Source organism: Vulpes vulpes, chromosome 12 (assembly GCF_048418805.1).
Source record: "Vulpes vulpes isolate BD-2025 chromosome 12, VulVul3, whole genome shotgun sequence".
NCBI classification, from domain to species: domain Eukaryota; kingdom Metazoa; phylum Chordata; class Mammalia; order Carnivora; family Canidae; genus Vulpes; species Vulpes vulpes.
Window position 1 is genome coordinate 84826532 of NC_132791.1, and position 19698 is coordinate 84846229.

A 19698-nucleotide genomic window follows, 5' to 3' on the forward strand; every position below is an offset into this window, starting at 1 on the left:
CAAAAGAACTGTCCCAGATGTACTTCTTGGTAAGGTCTCTCTCTGAAGGCTGTTGATTCTTTGGTTGCTGTTTTTGCAAAGGATACTTCAGCCTCAAGTAGAGGCCTAGAGAATTACAGAAGGTTCCTGAATATCTCTGTCCAGGCTAGAGAAATGCTGTCAAGAGAGGAAAAGAAAAGGCAAGAACACTCACTTTCCCACAGAAAGTATTTTAAAGACATGGATTATCCAGCATGTCTCTATAAACAAACAAAAAACCCCAAAAAACAAACAAACTCCCTCCAAATCCTATAAAGTCAAGTAAAATCGTTAGTGATGAATATCTACTATAGCCACCATCAGTTTCAGATAGATAGGTTATGATATGGACTTTTTATGAGCTCTGTATGCAGTTAGAATTCATTAGGGACTTGTAATTAAAGTGAGCACTATATTTAGGACCACTTTATAGGACTTGGAGCCACATTTTTCCCATTTTAAATAATTATAATGTTTTAGTTGTATCTTAGCTTTTATGATGTACAGTTTGTCCTATCTGTGGTTTATTTGCTGTCAAGTTAGTAAAATATGAAGTTGCAAATTATATCCCTGTTCCTATGGGAAAATATAATCCAATTGATGACTTTCCAAGAGGAATCCTGTACACATGCAACTATAGGATATCCAGCCAAAGAAAATGATGGGACTCCTGTTGTTCGAATCACTTAAATCCAATTTGTGTGATGTGCTGCCCATTATTCTATACAGAGAATCCATCTGGACAGAGATGGGATAAAGCCGGAAGTTCTTCTGTACTGCGGTTTCCGTGGTTTCAAATGCATAATTACAAGCCTCAGAGGGTTGACAGTGGACACCAATGACAATTTCACAGCCTCAAGAAAGGACCGTTTTCCACAATTACATGAAAACTCTGCACAGGGAAGAAGCTACCTAATTGGAACATTTTTCAACAGCATTTAAATATCAGGCCAGCTGGATCTCCACAGCCCCTGTGAATTTAATCAGCTCATTCTTCCCAGAACCTATATTCTATAATCATTGAATGCCTGCGCTACATCTGTCACCCAAATCTGGTTGTGATCACGTCTTGTCATTAACCGTTCCACACACCCGCAATGAACCATTCTGTGGTAGGCCTCAAAGGCACTCATTGTGTGAAGGGGTATGCAAAAGAAACGATATCTTTGAAATGAAATGCCTTACCGACACCATATCACCTGTTCGTCCTCTAACACACCTTCCCCAAATTCCCATCAGGAATACTTTTTTCAAGGCTAATTCTACGTGGTTGATCTATGACTTATATTTTACCAGTTATACCCTTCGTTGATACCTCAATCCATACTGAATAGACCACCAAATATCAAGCTCTTTTTGGTGTAAAGGACAGATGTACCACTAAATAAAAGTGTCATTCTGCTCTATTCTCTCTCGTATCTCTGCAATTATTAATCAAGCTTTTTTTTTTTTTAAAGATTTTATTTATTTATTCATGAGAGACACAGACAGAGGCAGAGACACGGGCAGAGGGAAAAGCAGGTTCCTTGCAGGGAGCCCTATGCGGGACTTGATGCCAGGACCCCGGGATCACAACCTGAGCCGAAGGCAGACGCTCAACCACGGAGCCACTCAGGTGCTCCCTTAATCAAGCTTTTATTCCTCAAACCGAAAATGACCAGGAGCCTGAGCATCCCTTCTGAGCAAACTTGATATCAAATCAAATACGGTTCAGATCACACTGCGTCCTAAAAGCAAAGACATATCAACTTGAAAGATCTCTGAAGCTTTCAGAATCTTGTTGAGAGGATAGAAAATATGTATAAAAAATAATAGGGGAATGTTTTTGAAATGACATATAAACAGGTTACCTGTGCTTTGACAGAAATGACTCCACAGGCACTCAGCAAGTTCGAAGCTATGAAGAGGCCATCAGAAGGCACAGTTAATACAGTCCTAAATAGAGGACGGTGGACAGAAAAGCTGGAATGGTGGTCGTGGTGGGGGCAAGAGTGTGGTAACAGCTAAGACCAGCGCCAAAGGACAGGACTTTGTGGATCATGACAAACAGCAGCATCCACACCACAGTCTTCCAAAGCATGTTCTTCCAAAGAAATGAGTTAATGATAGATACTGAAGTGCCACATGCTATGATGGCTATATAGCAGGTATCCAGGAAATGTTGGATTAAAAAAAAAAGCTCAGAGAAATAAAAATTACAGAGGGCTAGAGTATGAAAGGTGAACAGGCCCTAATGAAGACCTGAAGCAACTACTTACAGGCCAATTTCTCTAATAAGTAATTCCAGATCAGGAAAACACTAGTTCTCCCAGCAGCCAATCCACCCAAATCTGACAAGAACATTTTTTTTCTTGTTTAATTTATAAAAAGAAATCATCATCAAAGAAGAAGGACATTCTTTTCTCTTTAAAAATATTTTATTTCTTTATTTGAGAGAGAGAGAAAGAGCATGAGTGGAGGGAGGGGGGTCAGAGGGAGAAGGAAGGAGAAGCAGACTCCCCACAGAGCAGGAGACCGACGCAGGGCTCGATCCCAGGACCCTGAGATCATCACCTGAGCCAAAGGCAGACGTTTAACTGAGCCACCCAGATGCCCCAGAAGAAGTACATTCTCCAGGTATTTACCACTGGAAACCCAAATATAAAACTGTAGTGGGGGGATATAATGTGAAAAAGATAAGGAAAAAAGCCTGTGTGTGTTTTCTTCTCTCCGTGTCTGGGAAATGTATCTCCTTCAAAATAAACTGTCATCTGTAAGATACTCTCTTCCTCAAGTTAGGAGAGGGGCCAGAGGATGTAAATTGGAGAATTTCAGCCTAGTATTCCAGCAGGGTTGACTTGCTCATGTTCAAAATTTATGTTTTACAACCTCTGGAAGGCACCGAGCATTTCAATTAGGGTGTGGGGTAGCCCGTCTTCTCCTAAGGACAACCATGTCAACTTTATTCTGGATTATTTGTAGCCTTAGTACTTAGGGAAGTGTGTGTATTTTCAATTAAGAGCTAACCACACAAATGAAAAGTACTGCACAGTGAAGCTGAAGTCTAGCCCTCGCTCGTCGGTGCACATAAACACTAATATCAAATGATGGTTTTGTCATGTGATCCGTCCCCCAGCACATACAAATATAGAACATGACCATAAAAAGTAACAGACCATGCCCTCTGCTAAGTAATTTATGACAGCGCATCCAGACTGGAATGCCAGCCGAAGTTACCTTCTCCCTGTCTGCTGAGTCCACACACACAGCTACACTGATAGAAGCGGCGTCCTGCAAAAAGGGCCCCAGTTGAGGCTCCCGACACTGTGAGCAGTGGCAGATCTGAAGGCCAGAAAAAGTGTGGCTCTTAAAAAGATCTGCTGAATGCCTCAACCACTTCTTTTTAAATGAATTTGTGACTCAAGTCATACAAGGAAAACCTATGGTCTTTTTAATTTTTTTTTTCAGCAGATGTATGGTGACCAGCAACCAAATATTTAGCATCATGGTGGAGAATGATAAATAGTCGGTAACTGTTCTATTAAGGATGAAAAGTGATCACAATGCTTGACGGTATGGAGAATGAAACATGGCCTGTTTCCCTGGCCATATACATAGTTCTGGCCTTTATGGAGAATTTGCCTTCAAGGCAGTCTGGGGTGGAACAAACTTCATATGAAATAGTTGATAAAACAAAGGACGTTATCCTTCTTTATTAACCTTTACCCCTCAGATAATCCCCCAAATCCCTTGTGTGTGATAACCACCTCACTTCCTTTGGGCAGTCATTCATTATCTAATTCGTGTCTTACACAAAGAGAGATGAGCTAATGTGCCTTATCAGATTAAAAAAAAAAAGTCACCATGAGTGATGTCCAACAGGACAGGATCTTAGCAAATCCTTTCTGCCTCCAAAGTCCTGGGTTTCTAAATACCTTTAAAGCTACTAACCCATGGTCACCGCCCATGGGCCCATTCACAGCTTAATGTTGCTAAAACAAACAGTCTGGGCAGAAGAATGAGAGAATTACTCTCCTTTCTGATTATCCCCCTCTCTGCATCCTGATAAACTAATGATTAGCTTTCCTGTTGGCATTCAGCACTGACTGGGTAGCTTCAGGCTGTCAACTCAAGCAGAACCTGATGATATCACACAAACCTCTTCCTCTCCTTACTTCCCTGGTGCTTTGGTTTTCGTTAACCAGCATCTATATCCAGCCTTCACATGCTAGCTGGGGCGGGGTTGGGGGGGATATAATTACCAGGGTAATTTTCTTGCCATGGAAAGGCTCATACAAAAAGCAAGACTTCTATTTGCCCCCACTTCTCCACCTACAACACCAAGTGCTACTCAGAAAGCTGCTGGTTATAAAAAGGCAATCCCAAGGGTATCAGGAAGCAATCAGGTTTTACCCGCCCTTCATAGACTGTACTTGAGCACAGATTTTAGTTGGGCTTACCTCTATAGTCTTCCCTAGAGATTAAAAGCATATATTGCCTTTGAATTGGTAGTGAAGAGAGAACCAGTCCATTTAGCAACATCAGTAAGAGCAGAAACTTATGCATATTTCTGAAGTATGAATATAGAAAATTTGGAAAAGGCTGTAAAGTGAGCCGCTGGTTAGATTCGAAAGTGCTACCTCTCCCAGGTCAAAGGGAGATACCATCACTTAATGAAAACGTAACTGAGTATGATACAAAGGATAAAAACTTTTTTCTCTCTCTTCTGGGTTTTTTTTCTACTTCCAAGATAAATGTAGAATTGCATATTTAAAAATCCATTTGAAATACTTGCTTGGCACATATTAAGTGGTTACTCAGCAGAATATTTTCTTGATGTCTTGATTTCTAAATGTCCTCAAGGGGAAAAAAAACTTTATAGCAATATTTTAAAGCAGGCATTCATTTTACATTAGGGCCAGAATTACTTTATTGCATTATGTTATCTGTCATATGCCCCCTAACAATAGAACTTAGCAGCACTAATCATGGCCAAATCTCTCAAGAAAATTCAGCAACTCCAGTTGAGCAATGCAGTGACATTTTCTGGGCATGGGCTTAGGGAACACTTGGGAGTTTGGCTTTGTGCACTCGTTTGCTTTTCCTTTACAATTTCCAGACCTGCCACCAGCACCACCTAATTTACCCAAGGCATGCTCTGAGATCAAAGTCATGCAACTGTTGTGTTTGGTATTCTAAAATATCAGACAATAATTTGGCACCTTGTAGTTATGGTAAAACACTACAGAGGCTAAAAGGATGGAATCACTCTAATTAAAAAAAAAAAAAACACTTTAAGATATTTGTATGCATGAACCTATATCTGTATCCCTATATATCCAGACACGATAAAAACAAATTCAGTTGTTGGATTTGAAGGGTTTCTTGTCCTTCTCTGGTTGTTTATGAGGGGATTAACTTGGAAAAGCCCAAATGAGTGTTTAGAAAGACAGTATTTTTCCACTGAGATAGACCTCATGTTAGCCAAGCTGAGATACCCATGCTGGCAGATTGGCTAGATACCCACCCAAACCTGTGAATTCTTCCTTCCTGCATTAGGGTGATGAAATTTCCCAGCATCCCTTGCAGCTAGGCATGGCCACAGAACAGAATGAAGGCAGAGGTGACATATGCCACTTCTAGGCCTGGCGCATCAAACCTTTCCAGAAATGATCCAGCCTTCTCCTTCCAAATGCAATGGCTGAGGACCTAGAGGAAGTGGGACCACAAGAGAAAGAAGTCTGGATCCTTGAATGACCATGTAGAAGACTATCAGCCCAAACCATCAGAGCAGACCTACATGAACAAGAGAAATATGTCCACTATGGTGTCTCTGAGATGTGAGGGTTATTTCCGGAAGCAGTTGGGCTCCCCTGACTAACATTGAATTCTTCTGTTCAGTCACCTAACACCCCCATGCTTTTTCTCATTTAGTCCTCACAATACCTCTCTGAGGTAGGAACGATGATCCCCATTTTATTTCTTATTTTTTTAAGTAGGCTCCACACCCAGCGTGGGGCTAGAACTCACAACCCCAAGATCAAGGGTCCCATGCTCTACTGACTGAGCCAGCTATGCAACCCTTGCATTTTAAAGACAAGGAAACATGGGCTGAGTTTAACTGTCTTCCCTCAAGTGGGCAACTTGACAACTTGGTTTGGTTGTAGTGGCTGAGTGTAAATGTAATGTGGGCTTTACCAGATTAGTTTGCTGGTGATCACTCAGAAAAAGAGAGTAAATTCTTCAATTTAAGGAGACACTTATGAATTGTTTTTCTTGCATTTGAATTCATATTGCTAATAAATAAATCTGAGTTCCAAAGTTTCTCCTCCGGATGATGCTCACAAATTAATATGTTTTATAAAAGTCTTAAATATATTTATGCCCACTAAGCAATCTGGAGCTGTCATGCACCAAGTAAATATCTAACGTCCTAAGGTCCTAAGGTTTTTGTACTAAGCTTTTGTACTAAGCTTTCTTGCTTAGTTTAAGATGAACAGATTATTAACAAATTAGATTAATGTTCCACACATTTAAAAATTTGTTAAATGGGTGCTTTGAGCAGAGCACTGGGTGGAGGCATGCGTATTCACTCATAGATGGAGGAATGGTCAGAAGAGTCTCTCATTTCCTTTCCCTTCTAATTTTCAGACTGCATAAACAAGGAAAGGTCAAACAATCAGTTCTAGATTCCTGGTGTATATACAGGAAGGTACTGTTTCCTTTTAAAGTGCAAGTCCAAATAGAGATAAAAAAGAAGAGCAATTAGAAAAAAACTCTCTCTTTCACTTCTGGAGGCATAAAAAACCCAGACTTCCTGGATTTTTTCAACAGAATAAAATCCACAGTGGCAGTCAATGACCATAAATCATCTTTACTGAACTTGGAAACTTAGGATTAACTTTTTCTCCATGTACTGATGCACATTAATTCCATTTGAACACATACAAACACACACATACACACACATACTCATGCTGGGGCTTCCCATCTGCTTTTGTAAGTTAACCAGGGCTAGAGGTGGTGGGTCTGGGAGGGAAACCTCCCGGGAACCTTGTGGTGATAGCCTTTCTTGGGGGTGACGCCCATACATGGTTTCAGAGGCACTCATCTACTGGAGATTACATTTCAGCTCAGGGCAGAGTTTTTTGGGTCACCCAGGGTGGAGATGATTAGAGATCATGTTTCACGTCTTTCCCAGGTGATGTGAGATGTTTCAATGCCAAAACCATGGCTCCCAATTGAAGTGAACACTGTCTAAGGTTTTATTTTGACATGTACCTCCTATAAATGACTGTGCAGGGTGGCTCTTCTTGCATGTAGTGTCTGTGAAAAAGACTTTGTATGATAGGAGGACAGGCCCAAGTCTAGGTCTGGTGGCCAAGTAGTGGACATGTCACGGAACTTCATTTTTCATTCTTTGAGTGAAAAATAACGTTTTTCCTAATAACCACCTGTTGTAAAAATAAATGAATAGTAGAGTGTGCCAGGTTCCTTTGAAAAATTCTGCACTTATGGAATAGGGGCTTGGCCATTTCCCGTGTGAGAATCTTTCCCTTAACTGGAAAAAGGCAGGCTTGATAAACTGTCACTAAAATTCCTAGACTACAATACTGTAAGGACTAGGACATTCTTCTGCCTAAAGATTATTTTTATAAATTACAATAAGGGGAGAGAAGAAATGCCTAAGATGTTCTGCCCATGTTTTATAACTTGTTCTGTATCATGAGCATTGGAATATATTCCATATATAATATATGGAATATATCATCATATATTTGAAGGCTTTCAAAATGCAAGATGTGATGACCCATTACATTAGTCAATCATGAAATTGGTTTAGTGGGTCAAGAGAATGGAGTGGAAGAAAGATATCAGCATACCTGGTAAGGATAACTGTTGTTTTGTGAAACTGGATGGTGAAATAAAATATACTTTTTCCATGGGTCATGGTTGAAAATTTTGAAAGCCCTAATATTAGAGAATATAAGCTATGTGTTTCTTAGTCCAAAGTAAGACAGGAAATTTGAAAATGGATGTCATCATTGTCAATTAGGGCTGCAGACACATCTCTTATCCTGCTTTTCCCAGAAATGATGGAGGGGTGAGGGTAGAAGGATAGGAGCATGGCCAGGGAGGAGAAAGCAAATGAGGGATGCTTCATGTTTTCATCCGTGGCTCAAGGCCTTATTAAAAAATCCAATTAATTATTTTAAAATTTGACAAGGAGAAGGGAATGAAGGCAATCTGTATTTTGTTGCTGCATAACAAATGACCATAAGTCAGTGGCTTAAAACAGCACCCATTTATCACCTCACAGTGTCTGTAGGTCAGAAATTTGGGCAAGGTCAAGCCAGGCTCTCTGCTCAGGGTCTTGGGGCTGAATTGAGGTGTCAGCAGTGTCCCATCTGGAGCTTGAAGACCCTGTTGGGCTCATGTGGTTGTTGGTGGGATTCAGTTCCTTGCAGCTGTAGGACTGAAATCCTTGTTTACTGCTGGTTGTCGGCAGGGGTCCCTGTCAGTGTCTAGAGGCTCTGAGAACTTGGTAACTCAGGTCTTCAGAGCTGGAAGAAGAATTTCTCTCCAGATACCATGACACTCTTACATGAAAGAAAAATCACAGCAGTGATACCTCATCATCAGGCTCATAACTGAATCAAAGGAATATTACTCCACATCTTCACAGGTGCCAATTACTTAAAGGGAGGGGAGGGCAGCTCCAGTTTGGTGCTGCTTTCACCTGGGGTATGGTCCTGGGCACCTGGGATTGAGTCCTGTGTTGGGCTCCCTGCGTGGAGCCTGCTTCTCCTTCTGCCTGTGTTTCTCTCTCTCTCTCTCTCTCTCTCTGTATCTGTCTTGAATAAATAAATAAAATCTAAAAAAAAAAAAAAAAAAAAGGAGGGGATTATACTGGGCATGTGCATTAGGCCATAGGAATTTTAGAGCCAGCTTGGAATTTTGTATACCGCAGCCTCTCAATAGTTAAAATCCACCTAAAGCAACAACCCATCCAGCATCTTGAACAGCCTAAAAGAAATGTACATGTGCATTTTCCAAACTGATGTGTTGGCCTTCTGTAGGACATGAATACATGTCCCTCTTCAAAAAGCCTCCATGGTCAATTAAGTTTGGGAAAACATAGGTTGTTTTTATTTTTTTAAGATTTTATTTATTTATTCATGAAAAACAGAGAAAGAGAGGCAGAGACATAGGTAGAGGGAGAAGCAGGCTCCCCACAGGGAGCCCAATGCACGACTCAATCCCAGGATCCTGGGATCATGCCCTGAGCCTAAGGCAGATACTCAACTGCTGACCCACCCAAGTATCCCAAAACATTGGTTTAATAACACTTAACATATTTCTTTACTAAACAGCGTATGGAATCTCCCCAAACATATTTAACCCAGAAATTTTTTTTTAGTTTGTGATAACTGAATTCACATTATTAACATTAATATTACTGTAATACTAATATTATATCAGAAGCTCTTGTATCATCATTTTATTTCCTCTGTGATGCCTTTCCCGCTCACCTTTATCTATGAGATCCCTTCTCTGGATTTTGGTAACACTAATGGTTTACCTCGCTTGATTGGCAGTTTGCTTATAATTGATACATATAAAGTACTTGTACTTTCTGATGGTCACCTCCTCCTACTAAATTTAGTTTCTTTGAAGGCTGGCACTCTGGCTTAAAGCCATAGTGTAGAGCACTGGAGACAGCTGTGCAGTGTGAAGCATGGTGGTCGAGATTTCTGGGGACCAAGGTTATCTCATCAGCTTAGGGACTAATAAGCAAACCAATTACCCTCTCTCTGAACCTCTCCTGGCTCACCTTTAAATCTAACGTGTTGCAATAGATTATTTCTAAGATCTCTTCCCACCAAATAATCTGTATCTACCTGTCTCCACGCTCTGTCCCATCTTATCGTCTTTAAGGTGCCTGGCCCATGGTATGCACTTAGTAAATATTTGTTGACTGAGGACTTTCAAGCTTGCATTGTTGTGGGTTCCTGTCTTTTAACAGTGCTGTTCTGTGTCCTAGGAGGTGGCTAGCTTCCAGGGGCTCACCTCTAATTTTGGGCATCAAAACTACAACCATAAGGCTACAACTGACCACTAATGTTGCTTTGATATTGCTTTATGGCTCTGCAGCATAAGTGTGGCCCTCTTCATATGGGATAGAAGGCACCTCTCCTGGGAGGTCCACCCGCCCTAATATATCTTCCTTTCCAATCCCTGAAACTCTTCTTAAAGATATATTTTCCACCCTTTTCTCTCAGAGCCCTATTACAACTCTAAGGAAATAAAGGTAGGAGTCACTATTTAGTAACTCACCCAGTAGAAAGTAAGCCACCTTGTAATATGCATGTAAGTGGGGGCAAGAAATTAACCTCTGCTGTTGTGAGTCACCAGGACGTTGGAGATGTTTGTTACTGCAGCACAACATTGTCTGCTTTGATACAGAAATGTCAGGAGGAAAGAACAGGGTTTTGTGCTTGTGGAGATATCAGATGGTGATGTCTAAATTCTTGCTGCTCACAGTTTAGCAACAGACCAGCAGCATTAGCATTACCCAGGAGCTGGCTAGAAATGCACTCCCGGGCCCTACCTCAGATCCACTGAACCAGACACTTTAACAAAATCTGCAGGTGATTCAAAGGAAGATTAAAGTTTGAGAATCAGTGACTTAGAGGCAACTAGAAATGACAACCTGAAGCATCTAAAATAAGTTGGAGCTAGAGATGTAAGCAAATACAATCCACATTCCATAGGTTCTCAAGTGCAGTCCCTGGACCACCAGCATCACCATCACATGGGAACTTTTTAAAGAAATGCAGAGTCTTGGGCCTTAACCAAGACCTTCCAAATCAGAAACTGTAAAAGGGGCCCAGAAGTCTGTGTTTTAACAACCCTGGATGTGATTCTCATACACACTGAAGTTTGGGAGCCACTGCCACAAACCAGTAAATTGAAATTATAGGAGTTCTTATTCTCCTGAAAGAAGGAAGAGAGGAAGATGTGGATGGTTATAACATTGTTCCCATAAGAAATACCACCTGTTTGATGGTGGTTTCCTTTATGCTGTATCTTCTAGAATGTACATGGGGAAAATCAAGGCCTGACTGTTTTCACCACTGTACTGATGACCTCTCAAATCTGCTTTTCTATCTAGTGGAAGAACTAGGACAGCGCTGTGGGTAAAGATGTTGGGGACACAAAGAGAGGTAGACATCAAAAAATTGCTTTCCATTGTGCCAACCTGATCCTGCCGGAGCTTACTGCGCTTGGAGCATTGTGATGAGTGCTACAGAAAACATTTCCTGGGTACAAGCCCCCTGGAACAGATCCACTCCTCCCCCTTTTATCAAGAATGTATGCAGTAGCATAAGAAGGGGGAGCTACAGTTGTCACACTCAGGAATCTGCACAGCTACATGTTCCTAACTGCAGCTCATTTGGGGATGCCATGGTTCCAATGCATTCATTTGTTTGCTTGCTTATTCTACTTTACCTAATATTTAATGAGCCATTGGAGAGATCTCTTGTGTTTAAAAAAGGGATTGAGGGGGGGCACCATCCTGGAAAGTCGTGGCTCTTGCCTCTAACACTTCCAGTGATGCACTGAAATCACTTCTCTTCCCACTTTAATCACAGAAATGCCAGGCTGAGGCTGTTTCCAGAATGCATCCCGTTGTGATTTTTCAGTTTTCTCTTTTGCAAAGGGGGTTGGGGGATCGGGAGCAGGGATTGAGAAAGCCACAGAGAAAAATGCATCCACAGCAGAACACACAATATCTCCATCCTTACAAAGCTGCCTATCTCGGCTGGACGCGAACTCCCCATTTCACAGGAGGGAAGTGATACATCCATGGCAGCTCTGGCTGCAAGTTTGAATTACCCGATAAACCCACAAAACTCTCAAGGCCAAGACCACTCCTTGGACCAATTAAACCAGACCCTCTTGAAGTGAGATCCATGCTCTGGTATTTTTTAAAAAATATTCTGGGTGATTCCACTGCACACAGGTGGTTGTTCCAGGGAAGGATGAAGGGTGAGAGTCTTGTTCCTTTATGGAACTGAACTTCCTCCCCTGAAAGTCAAAGTCCTACTTTCTCAGGATTCTCAGCAAAACTTTTTCAATTTCAAGAGTTTTAGAATTTAAAGTGAGCTATTCAGTTTAAGCTATTGTATTATAATGAATATCCAATTATCTTTTTTCTAAATTTTTTTTCCAATGAAGACATACTAATTTATCACATATCACCAGCATAGCATGACACTTCACATTTTCCACATTCTTAGTATATGACATTGTCAGACTTTTATGCATTTGCCATCCTGGTAACCATGCTGTGGTACTTCCCTGGGGCTTATATTAGTTTTCTATTACTGTATAACAAATGACAAACATATTATTTTCCAGTTCTGAAAGACAGAAATCCAAAATAGGTCTCAAATCATGGGGTCAACAGAAATGCATTCCTTTGAGGGATTCTACAGGTGAATTTGTTTCCTTGCTTTTTCTAGCTTTTTCAGGCTGCTTCATTCCTTGTCTTGTGGTCCATTCCTCCATCTTCAAAGCCAGCAGCATGACATCAGATTTCTGTCCAATGATCAGAGTCATCTCTCAGATGACTCTTCTTGTTCTCCTCTACTTATAAGGATCCTTACAATTACCTAAGGCCCACTCCAATAAACCAGGATAATCTCCTCACCTCAAGGTCAGTTGATGAGCAAACTTTATTGCTCCTTTGCATTGTAAGTGAATATAACTGCAATTTCTGGGGACTCCAAATATCTTTCATATTTATATAGTTGTCACCAAACATCAGATGCAGAATATTCAGTCAAAAGAACAGTTCTTACTTTTTTTTCTTATTTAACAATGTATGCTGGTCGTAGATCTACTTATTAATGAATAATTTAATTCACTACACAATCAGCATGGTCAAAATATTGTTATTAGGAATCCTTGGTAGAGAGCATGATGATGTTATTTACATGATATAGTTTGGGCCGGATAGGGGGGAAGGGGGGTGCTGGGTTTAGAAAGCGGGAAATTTATAACAGCCTGGGGAATGAAAAGGACTCCTGCCAACCCACCACTTTGCTCTTAACATCCACTATTATGTTTATATTAAAGTTTACTCTGGGCCTTATATGGCAATGTTATGGTAGGTTAAAAGTTGTTAGAAACTGCACTGACACTCTCTAAATGATCCACACATACAATACATTTAACAAGCACTTAGCCTATCTGTGCTAACTATGAAACTGGAGCTAATCAAATTCATACATATAATCTATAGATGTGAATAGGTTTTAATAACAAAATAGCACAAAATGTGAGCTAAAAGTTAGAAGTCAATATTTCCTTGGTCATAAAATGGTTGTGAGACTAGTAAAAGGAACAGGCTACATTCTCTTTTATGGCTAATATTCCATGGTGTGTGTATATCTATTTACTATCTATCTATCTATCTATCTATCTATCTATCTAATTATCTATCTCATTACATATTCTTTATCATGATGACAGAGGGTAACTACACTTGATCATGGTGAGCACTGCATAATGTATAGAATTGTCAATTCACTATGCTATACATCTGAAACTGCTATAACATTGTATGTGTCAACTATACTTCAATAAAAGAAAAGAATAGGCTGCAGATGACATAAATAAATTGACCCTTTAAACTGGTGATATCAATTGTTACAGTATGAATTTGGCCATAACAAGATTATGAAGCAAAAGAAATGTTCCATACCATGACCTGGATTAGAGACAGACTTATGTGCTCTACATCTCATTTTGGGGATCTCTCTCAGAGTGAATGGTTCTGCTGCTTCCATGTTGTCTGTTTTACACTATTGTCCATTCTCTAGACAGCCCTGCCTCTCAAAATAACACTCTTACCTCTTGGGGTTGTTGGTGCTGAGAGGCCATCAGAAGGAAAGCCCGCTGGGCCTGGAATGCGCTATGCACCATCTCTGCCTGGGAGGAAAGAGGAAGAGGGAATTTAGATGTTTGAGCTTCAGAACAAAGAGTGACCATATGATCCAGCAAGTCTATCCCTAGGTATAAACCCCAAATTGAAAGCATATGTCCACACAAAAACTTGCTAATGGATGTTCACAGCAGCATTATTCACAACAGTCAAGATGTAGAGACAACCAGAATGTTCATCAAGGGATGAATGGATAAACAAAATGTGATATATCCATACAATGGGATATTATTTGGCATTAAAAAGAGATGAAGGGCTGATACATGCTACAATGTGGGTAACCCTTGAAAACATGCTGAGTGAAGGGAGTCAGTCAAAAAAGACCACATGTGTATGATTCCATTGATATGAAATGTCCAGAATAAGCAAATCTACAGAGACAAAAAGGACTTTCGTGGTTGCCTGGGGCTGGTGGGAGACAGGAATGGATTTCTTTTGGGGGTTTCTTTTGGGGCTGATGCTGGAATAAGATAATGCTGATGGTTTCACAACTTGGGGAGTCTTCTAAAAACTACTGAATTGTTCACGTTAAAAGACTGAATGTTATTTTGTATCAATGATATCTCAATAAGTTATTAAAAAATGTTTGAGCCCCAAAGTGCAATTGTTTTCAGAGAGTATTTCTCCTCTCCTTGTTCACAGTGTGCCCAAACCACTTCCATGCCTTATAGTGGAAAGAAACTTGTCCCTTAAGTCATCCCCATAAACATGTTTACTGTGAACCAGCGGCTTCCACAACTATTTATTAAGACAGACCTAGAGATGTCAGTGCTACCTGGACTGAACCCCCCAGTCACTCGTGCAGGAGGGAATGTTTCAAATACACAGCATCATATGCTCTATCCTCATTCTTTACTTGTACTTAACTATTAATTCCTTAATTTTTCAAATTTAAAAAGTTACAGAAGAGTACCAATAAGAAAATAATTCCAAATTTTTGTATCATGCACAAATGACCATTTTTGGCACACATTTTCTAGTTTTTAAGAAAATCCATGCAGCTGTTTTCATAAGACAAAGAGTAATGATTTAGAAAACTTTTTTAAATGCGGAAAGTCACAAACATTAAAATTTTTAAAAATGCCTCAAAACCCAGAAATAATCTTTATTAACAATAGATGAACATCACTGCACCACCTTTTAAGATATATATGCTCAGAGACTTTTATAAGATGGGACCGACCAGAGGTACCATTTCTTTAAAATAAAGAGTATAAATAGTAATTGTGTTGAATAGTAGAGATGAAGGAGAAGGAATTGGTTAACTTAAAAGTTTCTGCTCTGTAATAATTACTATGTCCTAAATGATCATTCCAAGGTAAAAAATAGAAGTAAAATATGAAGAGATTGAAATAATTATGTATTTGCATTTTAAATCACCTGGTATCATTTCAGACAATATTGATTGACTCCTTGCTGATAAAGATGAGAATATAAGTATGTTTCTACATTTTTTTCTATCTCTGACCCCTTATCTTCCATATATTTAGTTTTTTTATTTTGCTTAATTCATAGCATTTATAGTCTAGCTGTAACATTAATCCACAGACTTCAGGATTAGCTCTACACTTAAACAAACCTCCTGGTTCTTACCAGTCATTTTGCCATGACGTCTCCATTTCTGGATTATTTTGATTTTTTTTTTTAATTGGCTGAACCTCATTATTGATTCTTTTTTCCAAAAAGATCTCAAAGCTGCTTTTAGTTCTTCAAGTCTGGACACATCTCCCTGTTGTCTTTCTATTTTAACAGCACCTCGGCTGAACATAACTTCCTTGGGTAACATTCTTCATAGGCTTTCAGATAACATGGCACTAAATGTAGCAACGGAGAAATCTGAAGCCCGCTTGGTTTTTTTCCCTCTTGCAGAAAATTAGCTTTTTCTAGTTTGACACCTGAAGAATTTTTTTTTTTATCTTTAGGGTTTAATACCTTAACCATGATGTGTTTGTGTTTTGAGCATTTTATATCATATCTACTGGAGTAGGTTCGGTCCTTCATTCATTTCTAGGAAAATTTTCTTGAAAGATATTTTCAAGATACCTCTGTTTCACTTCTTAGAATCTCTATTCAGGGACTCCAATTATTATCCAGAGATTGTGTAATATTTGACTGTCTTAATATCTTCTATATTCTGTTTTCAATTTCTTTGTTTTTCAACTGTATTTACTGTGATCACATGGATACTATTCTCTATTGTGAGTTAACAGATTTTCAATAGGATCTCATATATATTCACATTGCTAATTTGTATCATTTTTGCATGAATGTCATTTTTGTTTTTGATTTGTTAGACTTTCTCACTTCATTTCATTTCATTTATTTATTCATGACAGACACTGAAAAAGAAGCAGAGACATAGGCAGAGGGAGAAGTAGGGAGTCTGATGCAGGACTTGATCCCAGGACCCCAGGATCACTACCTGAGCCAAAGGCAGACGCTCAACTACTGAGCTACCCAGTGCCTGATTTGTTAGCCTTTCAATTTCCTTTGCATTTCACTCTTATTGTTTTATCACCTTGTCCTTAAGCTATTAAAAATACATTTATACTCTTATTAATTCTGACAGTGTAACTTACACTCTTATTAAACCAATTGTGAGGAATCTGTTTCTGTTCCTTACATTTTATTTTCTTTGAGTGTGAGCCCATGCCTTCCCTTTGCATGCTATGCTCCTTTCTGATCCATTACTTCCAGCTGTTATAAAACTGATTCTATGAATCCTTTGCTACTGCATTGGGGTTTGACTTATTTTCCATTTAAATGAAGTATTTGTGCTCTATCAACTCTTTAAGGGCCTGATAGAATGGGACAGAAGAGGGATGTCCAGTGAGGTGACATCCTGTCTTTGAGAACTGGAGTGCTACTCATTCTTTTAGGAATATTTTTAATATCCTAAACCACAATTTGCTCCACATTGTATAAATAATGCTGTGATAAATGTGGGGTGAATATGTTTTTGAATTATTGTCCTCATTTTCTTTGGATAAATACCTAGACCCGAAATTGCTGGATCATGTGACAGTTCTATTTTTAATTTTCTGAGGAACGATCACACTGTTTCCTACAGTGGTTGCACCAACTTACATTCCCACCAACACTGCACATGGGTTCCCTTTATCTCTACATCCTTGCCAACACCTGTTATTTCTTGTTTTTTTGGATAATAGCCATTCTGACAGGTGTGAGGTAATATCTCATTGTGGTTTTGACTTGCATTTTACTGATAGTAATCATTGAGCATCTTTTCATATGCCTGTTGGCCATCTGTATTTCTTGGAAAATGCTATTCAAGACCTCTGTCCATTTTTAAATTAGATTGTTTTTGTTTCTTTTCTATATTAGGTTGTATGAGTTCTTTATGTATTTTGGATATTAATCCCTGGTTCAATACATCATTTACGAATATCTCCAGTTCAGTAAGTGATTGTTCCTTTCACTATGCGAAACTTCTTAGTTTGATATAGTCCCACTTGTTTATTTTTGCTTTTGCTGTCCTTGCCTGAGGAGACAAATTCAAAAGAATATTGCTACCACTGATGTCAAAGAGCTTACTGCCTATGTTTTCTTTTAGGAGTTTTATGGTGTCAGGTCTTACATTTAGGTCTTTAATCCATTTTGATTTTATTTTTGTGTATAGTGTGAGAAAGTGCTATACTTTCATTCTTTTGCATGTAGCTGTCTAGTTTTCCCAGTACCATTTATTGAAGAGACATCTTTCCCCCATGGTATGTTCTTGTCTCCTTTGTCAGAGACTAACTGACCCTGTAAGTGTAGATTCATTTCTGGGCTTCCTATTCTTTTCCATTGTCTATGTGTTTGTTTTTGTGTAGTACCATCCTGTTTTGATTATGACAGCTTTGTGGTGTAGTTTGAAATCTGGGGCTGTGATACTTCCATTTATGTTCCTTTTTCCCCATATTACTTTGGTAATTCAGGGTCTTTTGTGGTTCCATAGAAATTTTAGGATTATTTTTTCTAGTTCTGTGAAAAATGTCATTGGTATTCTGATGGAGATTGCACTGTAGATTGCTTGAGGTAGGATGGACATTTTAATATTAATTCTTCTAATCCATGAGGACAGTATAGCTTTCCATTTGTTTGTGTCATCTTCAATTACTTTCAGCAATGTCTGACAGTTTTAAGGGTACAGGTATTTTAATCCTTGGTTAAATTTATTACTAAGTATTTTATTCTTTTTTTTTTGGTGCAGTTGTAAATGGAATTATTTTCTTAATTTCTTTTTTTTTTAATTTTTATTTATTTATAATAGTCACAGAGAGAGAGAGAGAGGCAGAGACATAGGCAGAGGGAGAAGCAGGCTCCATGCACCGGGAGCCAGACGTGGGATTCGACCCCAGGTTCCAGGATCGCGCCCTGAGCCAAAGGCAGGTGCTAAACCGCTGTGCCACCCAGGGATCCCTATTTTCTTAATTTCTCTGTTACTTCATTATTAGTGTCTAGAAATGCAATAGATTTTACATTGATTTTGTGTCCTGCAACTTTACTGAATCATTTATTAGTTTTTAAAAAAGATTATGTTTATTTATTCATGAGAGACAGAGAGAGAGAGAGGCAGAGACACAGGCAGAGGGAGAAGCTGGCTCCCCACAGGGAGCCTAATGTGAGACTCATCCCAGGACTCCGGAATCATGACCTGAGCCAAAGGCAGGTGCTCAACCACTGAGCCACCCAGGTGCCCCTCATTTATCAGTTCTAATAGTTTCTTGGTGGAGTCTTTAGAGTCTTCTATATAGTAGTACATCATCTGCAAATAGTGACAGTTTTAGTTCTTCCTTTCCAATTTAGATGCCTTTTATTTCTTTTTCTTGTCAATTGCTATGGCTAGGATTTCCAAAACTATGTTGAATAAAAGTGACTACAGTGTGGGGGAGGTGACTGGTTTTTGTCATTCCATTTCATTAATGTGTTCTGATATCTGACAATTTTTCCAAAACTTTTACTGAAATGAGCACCTTAATCTTGTTTCTAACTTTTCTCTTTCTCATTCAAGGATTTTTTTTTCCACTGAGAAAAAAAGCTTCAGATCAAACCAAGATCCTTATATCATTTACATTTAAAACAACAAATCCAATCATCATCAACATAATAGAATAAGACTTGTGAATATTTAAGTGAGGGTATATTTTCCATTTTAGAGTATGCCAGCTTCTCTTCTATTTGTCCTGGTACCCTGACTGCTAGGATTATATTGCTCAAAATTTCAAATTTTGGATGTTCCTTAGGGACGAATAGAAGATTTTCAATATTTACCCTCCTGGAGACCATTATGGCCTTATGAATGTAAAGTTCTAAGCTGCATGAATGTTCATCCATGTATCAAAATGTGTATTTTCAATGGTTCAGTAGGACTTTTGTCAGTCTCTAACGACCACATTTCCAAAAAGAAAATGAAATACAGCTCGGATAGAAATAATTGCATTTCTCCTGGCCACAATAATACAGAGGTATTGTCCTCATCTATGACAAGCCTTGAGAGGTGACTGAATTATAGTTGCTGTGGAACAGTAATTTAGGATTATCTGACTTCTGTAGTTAAAACTGCTAGTTCAGAGTGGCATTGGCAATATTTTTGTAGTTTTACCAAGATGAATACTATCATTAGCATTTTTTACTTTCCCTAGAAAGAATATTTGGCCGGTGCTAGTGGAGTAATTTTCTGGTGG

At 39.1% G+C, this 19698-nt stretch overlaps 1 protein-coding gene across 2 annotated transcripts in view; it reads right to left on the minus strand.

The window, feature by feature from the left end:
• The window catches only part of CAP2 (cyclase associated actin cytoskeleton regulatory protein 2), a 140678-nt gene that overhangs the window by 67374 nt on the left and 53606 nt on the right, over nucleotides 1-19698 (minus strand). For both annotated transcript variants that reach the window (XM_072729072.1, XM_072729071.1), the window contains exon 4: nucleotides 13921-13998. In XM_072729072.1, the coding sequence (XP_072585173.1) occupies nucleotides 13921-13998 (78 nt within the window). The remainder of the gene's footprint in view (nucleotides 1-13920; nucleotides 13999-19698) is intronic.